The 11,169-nt window shown below is 33.0% G+C and overlaps 1 protein-coding gene across 1 annotated transcript; it reads left to right on the forward strand.

Annotated features, from left to right (window-relative positions):
* The first annotated feature begins 122 nt into the window (after positions 1 to 122).
* On the forward strand, positions 123 to 10,935 carry LOC100373490 (DNA-directed RNA polymerase III subunit RPC3-like). The gene is made up of 12 exons (XM_006823711.3): positions 123 to 334; positions 2,637 to 2,758; positions 3,387 to 3,520; positions 3,834 to 4,007; positions 4,121 to 4,215; positions 4,455 to 4,559; positions 7,499 to 7,672; positions 8,062 to 8,113; positions 8,393 to 8,520; positions 8,928 to 9,163; positions 10,075 to 10,227; positions 10,823 to 10,935. Exons 1-12 carry the CDS (start codon positions 188 to 190, stop codon positions 10,893 to 10,895), a joined length of 1,593 nt encoding a protein of 530 aa, XP_006823774.2. The 5' UTR covers positions 123 to 187; the 3' UTR covers positions 10,896 to 10,935.
* Positions 10,936 to 11,169: the final 234 nt, after the last annotated feature.

The following is an 11,169-nucleotide window of genomic DNA, read 5'->3' on the forward strand; positions in this document are numbered from 1 at the left end:
GGTTTAAATAAAATATTATATCATTAATGCATTATTTATATGTAAGTGTAGAAAATAGTGAACTATATACCATGCATTGATATAGTACTATTTACGGAAACGCGGATGAGTTAAACACACTATCGGCGTTGTGAGGCTATTAGAAGCAGACCGCATATATGCAACTTTTGCAACACACTTGAGTGAAATGTCAAACATACAAATACGACTAGCTTCGCTATTATTGCGTGAGAACTACGGTGAAATTGTGGAAAAGGTCGGATCATACTTGATAAAGTATGGCTTGAAAGCACTGCGTGCAATCGCTCTAGATACGAACTTAAAACTAGATCAGGTAAGTGACTTTCTCTAGGTTTTCCAAGGGTTTACCATGGTCCATTCGAAATAGTGGGTGGTGTGGGGGGGGGGGGGATACGACACTGTGTCCCGATATTGTTAGCTCTTGGTGAAATCATTTAGCTTCATTGTATAACGATTCCACGTACAGCTCACCACCTGTATTTATTTATTTATAATATAGTATATTTTATTTGACACAAAATAATATATTTAAAAGACATTAAATATAATAAAACAAAAGTACACAAAGGAAAAGAAAATACATAAAAGACTAAAATCTGAATAAAATTACTTATAGTAAAATAATATGCTGTAATAAATTTAGAAATTTTAAGTTCAAGAGATGGGGATCCAGGCAATGAACCCATCTCTTGAACTTAAAATTTCTGCAAACATTTGTTGTTTTGATAGTGTAAAGATACTTTCAATATAAATACTAACTGTATTCAGAAATTCAGTACAAGCATTTGATATTCCAGTATGGTTACCGCTATGCAGATTATTGAATATTCTGGTAATGAACACAATTAGGCCTGTAATCAAAATAAGAAAAATAAATCATGTTTTGGGGGTTCTTCACATTTGTTCTAACAAAGATTTGATCAAGGGGGATCAATTAAGTTTCACAAAATTAGATGTCACTGACCACATTTGTTGAGAAAATCATATGTTTATATTATACACAGAGAATTAAACCATTCCTGAATTTGCAGTTTCTATTTTTGCTACACAGAGATAGCTTTACAATTTTTGCAGTCTAAGCTGTTGAAATATACAATTCCCCACCATTTCAGTGTATTACATTTATAATGCTAAAGAAACAAGTAGAACACACTAAAGCACCCAAGAAGTAGCTACATAATAAACTAACTCTGGGTAATGATGGGAATTTTAGAATGAAATAATGTTTTTTTTATTTTGTGCAGCACTAATTAATACATGTGCGTGCACATTTTCTTATGTAAAAATGATTCTGTGTTTGCTTTCAAAGGTTTATGGTGTATCAATTGTAGTGACCATGCTCAAATACCGGTACATCAAAACATTTTATAAGAACATTAGAATTTTTCTATTAATTGTTTTGCATAGATATTTGAGTTATTCATAAGATGATAATTTGTTAATTCAATTCTCTCTAATTTCTAGTCCTTACTTTTGCTATCATTAGAAACCTCACCCCTATAAAAAAAATGTATCAGAGAAGAAAATTTAAAAACTTATACATATGTACCAGCTATATAAATAGAATAGAATATGCTTTAAAGTAGAAGCCTTCTCATGATATTTGAGAAACATTGGTCAATGTTCATTGATTTATTGTGTGAAATCATTCATTGATTTATTGTGTGAAATCATTCATTGATTTATTGTGTGAAATCATTCATTGATTTATTGTGTGAAATCATTCATTGAGTTATTGTCCCATGGCTGTGTGGAATAGAATTTCTTTGTGTGTTACAGTGACGTATTTTGAGAAACTTGTCTTAATATATCTCAAAAATCCCCATTTTTAGAACAATTCCACAGAACACAATATTAAAGAAAAAATGCATTTTCTGATCTGTTTTAAAACACTGATTTTTTTAATAATTCAGGACTGACATTATGCTCTTATTCACAATATTTAAATTTTTTCAACGTATGTCACCAACCTACATTTTGAGATATGGCATATATTGTAATATCTCTGCATAAGAACCTATAGTAAAAACGTAATGATACTGACAAAATGGCCACTATCCATTATAATACAACCATCATTTTCTCGAAAATTTGGGTGGTGACCCCCCAACTTTTTAAGTCATGTCTTTATAATGCCCTAGAGTACAATTTATTGCTGAGTAAACTTTAGGTATTTTTATTTATGAGTAGGCTTCTGCCTTAAAGAAGATACTACATTTTTATTTAGGTTCAAATGTATCGTACAGAATTTAATTATTTATACATACGAGATGAAACCTCATCCTAAGTTCCTGTGGTTTGGGATTCTATTAACCTTTTCACCATCAGACCTAGCCCAATATTTTTTTTTTTTTTTTGTATATTCTTATATTTCTCGAAATGAATCATAATTTTGGAGCCAGCAGACTGCAGAGTTTGTAGTTCAAACATTCGGCTATTTATGTCCCAATCTTCTGAAGGAAAGTGCAGGTTATAAACAAAATTATGTGAATTTGTGATGAAAAGGTTAATTGATCTCTGAACATCCTGTCTTTCAGGTACGCAAAACATTAATCTCTGAACATCCTGTCTTTCAGGTATGCAAAGCATTAATCTCTGAACATCCTGTCTTTCAGGTACGCAAAGCATTGTGTGTTCTTATAACGCACAATATGGCAAAGTTCACGTCTACCAAACGTGGTATAATATATTACCAAGTTAGTGTGAAAACTGTATTGCTATTGTCAAGGTATCCAAGGTATGTAACTCTGCAGAACTAGTGCTGGCATAAGTCCTTATACTGCACATGTATTCGCGCTAGTCACTTACTCCTATTCCTAAGAACACCGAACTATTTGGATAGAAGACTTAATGTATAATGCGTATCATTTTATGTAAATCATATGCATAATCCATTCTAGCCAGTAACATCTTATGTACATGCCTACTCATCGAATTTAAGTTTGGAAATTTCAATCCTTTGAAAGACAATCAAAGTACTCACAGGTTTGAAAAAACTTGATGCATCTAGGTTAAAATAACGTAAAAAAAACGTAGTACGCCCTCATTGAATGACTCGCTGTGACTGACCGTTCTTGATATAATACTTTTGGTTTCTCCTATCAGAAATAGTACTCTTGTCAATCAATCAAACAACGCACATTTCATTCAATTATTTAGTTTTTTCTGATAATTTCTGGTTCTTTTCCATCCATTGAATCTGTTGACAACAAGAAAATACCTATTGGAAACAAAGTTTGTATTTTATGAAACATATCCCTTTTGTTATTTTTTTAAGTGTGCGTACACAAGTTCAAATATCTGATTGTCCGAAAAACAACTGGACTGTGTTTTCAATATTGATTTTAAACTATTTTTGTTTTCAGGTATATATATTCTGTCAAAACACTTTATGGAGATGCAGGAGAACTGATCGTAGAAGAGATCTTACAGAATGGTCAATTATTGATGAGTAAAGTGGTGCGCAAAGTGACAGAAAGATTGAATGAAGCGTTAGAAGGTGATTAAGCATTTAAATACTCAAGCATTTGTTTGTGATTCAATGGTGTCAATAAAGCTCAAAATGCATCAAGAATTCTACCTATACTGAACCTGCTCAAATTAAACTTTACAAATCAGTTGTACATCAGTCAGGTTCTGATTAAAAACGGCTGACTAGTTTCAGCGGGCTGTGTCATGTCAGTGACTTGTTAATTTTCAAGGCTAAGTTAAGTATTTATTCAATATAGATTGATGTAAACTGGTATTCTATGCTACAAGCTGGTCATAATATGCAACTATTATTTCAAATGTTTTGTCTACTATTCTCACAGATAGAACGGTAGAGGAAAGTTTTGTGCGGGATAAATTTATTGATTTGGTGAGCACCCATTTTCTCCAAAGAGTAGTGAATCCACCATCAGACATCGATTCAACAGTTACAGAGTCAGAAACAGCAATTGAGGAAGAAGATTTATACAAAATACCTGAAGCAATGAAAATTGAAGGTAAAGTAAAGTCGTTAAAGTCTCCATCAAATGTCCGTTTCTAATTAGCATGAAAGTCAGTTTAAGTGATCACTACTTGTGTGAGTTTTTACCTGTGTTCAAATTGTGTTCAGGTTGTATATCCCGAAAAAGAAGAAGATCAGAAGATGAAGATAGGGGAACAAAAAGAATAAGAACTGATTCCACTGCATCTGAAGATCCAAGTGAGGTACATGTATATTGTAGAGTTATTCACACTTGTAGACCCTATACTGGGATATGGGAATACCAATTACAGATTTCACTTTGTATCTAATTGTAATGAATATGTATTCATACATGCTTGCTGTACTGTTATTGGTACTAAATTCATTTAAAGTTGCTACAAACTTGTCTGGGTGTGCATACATAATTTCTTTTATAAAGCTTGCATCTTCTAATATTTTAAATTCAGTCTACTTTTTGCAGAGTTTTCCAGATGATGGTGTTTATTGGCATACTAATTTTGATAGATTCCATCAGCATCTCAGAGATCAGGCTATCATTGATGCAGTGTCGAGAAGAGTAGATAAAGTAAGTAGAGGTGATATTATTAGAAAAAAAATCAATCTGATGTGTCACAATATTAGCGTGCCGTCCAGTATCAGGGAGATTGTAGGTTTGAAATCCATGGTTGACTGCCCAATCAATAGTGAAAAAAGATATGTACATACTGCCTACTTGTCATGCTCACAGCATTCAGTGTTAGGAATATGGAATCAAGTTGAAGGAGTCATAAAATCAGTCCCGTATGTGTGCTGTTTCTGTTCTCAGTGCATGTAAAGAACCATAACATATTGCACAGACTAGCAGATTATTGCAGCATAATTGAAACTTACACTGATTCAGAGCCTATGATTGGTTGCAAAAGTTGACTTTGCTGTTTAACCTTTTTGCCACCTGACTTTCTCACCCAAATTATTCTGCACTTTTTTACTCCCGTGTGCGAAGCACTCAATGGGAGTCTTTGCAGTTACCCTGTCTGTATGTATGTATGTATGTGTGTGTGTGTGTGTGTGTGTGTCTGTCTGTCCGTTCCACTGATATCTCAAGAACTGTATGTTGGTTTGTAATGAAACTTGGAGAAAAATGCTCTGGGTTAATGCGCAGATTTAATTAGGTTTTGGTTGAAATCCATGCATATTAATTACCTGATTTAATTAGCTAATTTTTAGCTGTTCTTTGACTGTTTCACTGATATCTAAAGAGCCATTCATTAGATTTTGATGAAACATGGTACATACGATCTGGACTAATGCACGGATGTGATTAGTTTTGGGTAAAAATTTACGCATATAATTAACCTAATTTGCATAATGATTAGTTTAATAATTTTCGGCTTTTCCACTGATATCTCAGGTACTAGTCATCACATTTCATTGAAACTTGCATAGATACATAGGACGCTGTACAGGTAGATATGTAGATTGGCCCAGCTGTGGTGATTTTAAAAAAAAAAATGGAAAAAATAGTTTTGCAAAAGGTGGGGTGAACACGATACCACCACAGACTGGTCTTATTTGCAGCTAATCTGCTACTATTATTGATTCATGATATGCAGTGACATCACTGAACAGATACAGAAAAGGAGTGGGGGCGTGAGCGCTGCATAATGAGGTAAACATTGTATTCTTTGAAGAGTAACAGTTTTCTGTGAGCTAGAATGGTTTCCGGACTGCTGAATACCCAGTTGAAATTACCTCGCTGAACGTCGTTTGGTATAGTGTTCGTTTTCACATAAAAATAACATGCCTTCAGTCCAAGTTTCTGCAGCTTTGATACTTGTTCTTGCATCAACGCAACATAATGCAAAGGAGAGATGACAATTACTATGGTTTTCAAGTTATCTGATTCGACAGTGCCAAACTGATGTTTATCTAAACAGAATTGAGCAACTTCAAATGCAATCGATTTGCCGCTTCCGGTCGGAAGAGCAACGAAAACGTTGTGGCTGTCAGTAAAACAATAAATTTTTGTCTTCTGTGCAGATCGCGCCTCACTGTAACCCAAGCGAGATAAAGCTACACACAGGCTACTTCTCTCCATTAGAATAATTTGTATGGAACGTTATAAATAGTAATTCATTTGTTATGATTGACGATCGAGAAACTTGAAGGAAAGTGAAGCCTTTAGGTACAAAGGTTAACTAGATATAGTTTAAAGGTCAAATTTAATTTTAAATTTAAAAAGAAATAAATCGCCCAGACTGTGCCAGTCTAGCAGATATGTGAAATATTAATTACCTAATTTGCATAATTAATCAATTTTCAGCTTTTAATATTTCAAATACCATTACTTTTCAATGAAACTTGGTACATAGATGCTCTAGAACAATCCAAAAACCTGATTAATTTAAAGTAAACATGTGTGCATATTAATCAACTAATTTGCATAATTTGTTAATTTTTGGCTTTTACACTGATATCGCAAGTACTACCGGTAATTATCCCATTTCAATGAAACTTGGTACATTGAACATTGAACAGAACAATGCACAGTTTTGAATTAAAATCAGATCATATTAATTACCAAATTTGCATAGTAAATTATAATTTTTGGTTCTAATCACATTTCAATGAAACTTCGTATACAGATGGTCTGTGACAGTACTTATCTTAATTCAGTGAATCTTGGTACATATGTACTCTAACACAATGTGATGTTCAAAATAGTTTTAGGGGTATATACATCTATAATAATTATCTAATTTGCATAATAATTTACTTTTCAGTTTTCCACTAATTTAGTTAGAATTAATCATCACATTATAAAGAAACTTTGTACATGTGCATCCTGAAACAATATACAGACCTAAATCTATGCATAATAATTGCTTTTAATAATTTGTATAATAATTCATTTGGTTCATTGAGGTAATCCACAGACATGATTTAATGTTTAATGTTGATAAACATGCATATTGATTATCTATTATTAGCCCATTTCTGATATCTAAAAAAGTCAGATTTAAATTGAATTCATCGCAGAGGTGCTCTGGAATAAATTAGACTAAAAACCATGGATGAAAAATCAAATTTATTTTCTGTATGTATTATAAATTTTGATAATGTGAATCACATTTTTTCCATGTTATGCATCTCAAATAGCAGACAAAAATTAGTTGCCAAGCTTTTCGTTTGGAAAGCAAATCTTAAATTTTGAATTAATTTTAATGTGTCTCCAATAGTCCCAGCACACAGGAGTTCTTTCTAAGCTTTCTTTGATTTCTTTTATTCTTCAATATTTCTCTAAATGAACCATAATTTGCATAAATTTTCAGTTTTTACTAAAAAAAATTGGCTATTCTTGTCCCAATCTTCTGAAGGAAAGTGCAGTCTAAAACTGGGACGACATTTGTGAATTTTGTGATGAAAAGAGGAAACTGGTGTTGAAAAGGTTAAAAAGTTAAATTCCTAGTGTTGAAATTATTTACTGTACTATGTCATTTACATGTACATTGTTGTTCATTTTAGATTGGAGCAGAGATTGTACGAACAATGTTACGTATGAGTGAATTGACCACAGATCCCAAGGCAACACTGACCAAACCAATGTCCAGCCATGAAATATTTCACGCGTTATCAAGAGAACTTAACATCCCAAGACCCACATTAGACCAGTACCTAAAACTTCTTGCTGATGACCAGGTTATTTTTCTCAAATTACTTTTTACTCGTATATTTATAATGTGGTTCATATTGTGTTCAGTGATCATATATATCACATGTACATATTTATGAGATTTCTGAGCCTAGTAAGAAATATGGAAATTTTACAAGCACTAAAAATTGGAGGTTATTCACAGACAACAAGAAAATGTCATGTTATATCACAAGTGATCATATCTTTTCAAGACCTAGCTGACATTGACACATTCCATAAATTACTGGAAGTGCATAGTTTTTATGGAAAAGCATCTGAAATTCTTGCACTTATTGGGAAGCAGTATTTTCATACAAATATGCGTATTGCTGGATTCGTCGGATCTTGTTTTATATATCACTTTTTACTAATTTTGTCTTTTGATTGTTTTCAGATTGACTTCATCAATAAAACTGGTGAGAGCGGTGGTGGGATATATGTCATCAGTATCCTTTATATTAGTATGGTTTTTAGCTACTAAGTGCACATAATAAAATATTATATTAAAATAGAAATATACATTATACATGTCAGACTTGTTAAATCCTCATGTATGTCAATTGCAAGCAATGTAACAGGAAATACAACTCCCAAGAAAGTGTATATAAATATAGGTGTTCTGACTTTTAATTGATGTCCTTCGATCAGACTCATAAATGAGATTACCATTAAGTCTTATAAGGTGGTTGACAGTGTTGAGTACTATTCTTTAAAACTGTCTTCAGATATTTACAAAGCTATAAAATCACTGTGTATAGCCCATATAGAGTCAGTTGTACAGGAAAGGTTTGGTTCAAAATGTTACAGAATATTCAGGTTGTTACTCCTGAAGCAGCACCTTGAACAAAAACAGGTAAGAAACATTTCAGAACCTACATTACTAGAATTATAATTATATCAATTATATTTATATATTGTAATAATTAACCCACAAATGGTGATATAGTGCACCTAAAATCAAGTTATGGCTGCTTAATTGTTGAAGCTTGGAGGTTCGCCTTCAAGAAAAAAGAAAATTGTCTGTGTAGATGACCTGAAGCACAAACAAAATTGTTGTGGCCCCAGAATTTGTTTGTATTTACACTTTTTTTAAAATGTGAATTTAATTTCATCAAATTATTTTTGTTCAAGATCACTATATCAACATATGATTTTCTGTTGCATCTGTGGCGTGTCATATCAGCGTAGAAAACACACCGGTGGCATACCTTAATACCAATTTTATGCAGTATATTTCGTAAAATAAACAGTATTTTTCAGGTTGAAGAGTTTGCAATGATTCCAGCTAAAGAGGCCAAGGAACTTCTATACCAAATGTTTTCTGAACACTTTGTATCCGTACAAGAAATCCCCAGAACCCCTGACCATGCACCATCTAGGACCTTTTATTTATTTTCTGTGAACTTGAACCAAGTTTGTCGAATGCTGCTTGAGAGGTGTTACAAAACCAACGCTAATTTAATAGCCAGACGAGAACATGACACATATGAAAACAGGTATTTTTGTGGTATTTGTGAAATTACATTATGCCATCTTAAAAAATATAGCTTTATTACGTTTTTCATTTGTTAGCAGTTTCCTTTTTGTTGTCTTCTGTATTTCAGGAATGATATTCCATACTTTGTTTTTTCTTTAAGAAATTAAGCTCTGTATTAATGCGACAATAGCTGTAAATAGCTATCGTTTTTTTTCTCTCTAATTTTCTGTGTCATTAGTGCCACTTTGAAATGTGGCACTGAAGGCGAATCAAATATGCTGTAGACCAACTTTGTACATTAAATCAATTGGAAGTGGGGGAAAAAATGGCCGGGTGTTGTGCCCGTATCTCCAAACGGCGGCATATATTGAAATACAGTTTTGTCAAGTGAACCTCAGAGACTATGGTAAAGAAGACAACCAACCAGAAGCCCTAGACGAAATGTCAGAATACATTGCAATCTTGAGAGGCTGAGCATTGTTTCTCATAATAGTAGGCGTTGTTCATTATAATTTTCAAAGACTACTCAACTCTTAGCTACCACGTCACATTTTATGTGACATTTCTTTTGTGTAGGGTCACATTATCCATGCTGTTGTGTCAAAAGTAATATTTATGTGGTTATATTTGAACAAAAAATGTTTGAAATCACAGATATTGTCGCTTTAAAACTTTGCTTGTTGTTTGAGTGTGTGTTTTAATTCAGATGAAATGGCAAATCCAGGACTAGATTGCATTTTGTTTAAGATTGATCAAGCCACTACTGGAACTTAATAGTTTGCATATATGTAGATTTCTAGAATCAATAACTAAGTAAAAACCCACAAAAATGAATGACAACAACAGAAAAATGGCATATTTTTAGATAAGTTATTAGCATGACAACTCTAGCTATACTGATGCATTATTTCATTTATTTGTTCCTCTCAGGAGGCTGCTTGAGAGGTCACAGAGGATAGAGGCAGTAGTGGCTGCATCTTTAAGAAACAATGATGGTAATCCTGAACAAACAGCGGAACTTGAAGAAATGATAACTCCACCTGAAAGAGCACAACTCAACAAACTCAAACACAATGTCAATAAGTAAGTATGATTGGTCTGATGTCAAAGCAATTAGGCTTTATGTTTCTGTACTTATTCCTCGTCTTCCAGCTGTTCTTTTGTAAGACTCTTGCTGATTGGCTGCCTGACTCCAATGCTTAAAGATTCTGCCAAACAGGAAACTTGTAACTGAATTTTTAAAATATGTTTGGTGATTTTTTCTGGTTTAGAATTACTAATGTGTGGTGATAAAAAGAAAAAACCTAGTCTTACATTTCTAAAGCAGACTGAGCAACATTACTATGACTTATTTTTATAGACCCTTCCCCCCTGCTTTGTCTCATGCCAAATCATTTTGCTGATAGTGGGGTTTGTCTATATAGATTTCTTGAGCATTACCATTTTTTATTTGTGATTCTCAGGTGAAAACAGCATACTCATTCATAGATTTATGTTACGTCCTATTTACAAGTTTTATGTCCTTTGTCTGTTTACGCGGGCATATTTGGTTTATTCTTTTCAGATTTATACATTTTGTGTCTCAAAATATTGTATTTAAAATAATATTTTTTATGTCTACTTCCACAATGTTTGAAAAAATACACACTGATATCTTTTTTTCTTTCATCGTTTTCAGATTGGAGCAAAGTGAGTTACAAGTTGAAGAAACTATATTTATCCTTACTAGCTATGTACAAATGGTTGTATGAACAGGATTTGGTGTTTGAATAAAATTTAAAGTCCAAATAACTGCTTCTTTGTCTTCTGTGTCAAGCTTACTCCCATCATTATTTACTGTGTATCAAGATACATGTGCATTGTCATCAAAAACCATAAAATGTGTTACACAATAATTAAAATTATTAAAATTAAACCATTCACACATCATACTCATGATCGGTAGAACTTAGGCTGAACATTAAAGGGTCGACCCCCCTACCCTGGGTGAGTGTGCCACAGACTCAATGGGAAGGCCAATTCCAC

This window comes from Saccoglossus kowalevskii, chromosome 13, assembly GCF_978046115.1.
Source record: "Saccoglossus kowalevskii chromosome 13, keSacKowa6.1, whole genome shotgun sequence".
Lineage (NCBI taxonomy): Eukaryota > Metazoa > Hemichordata > Enteropneusta > Harrimaniidae > Saccoglossus > Saccoglossus kowalevskii.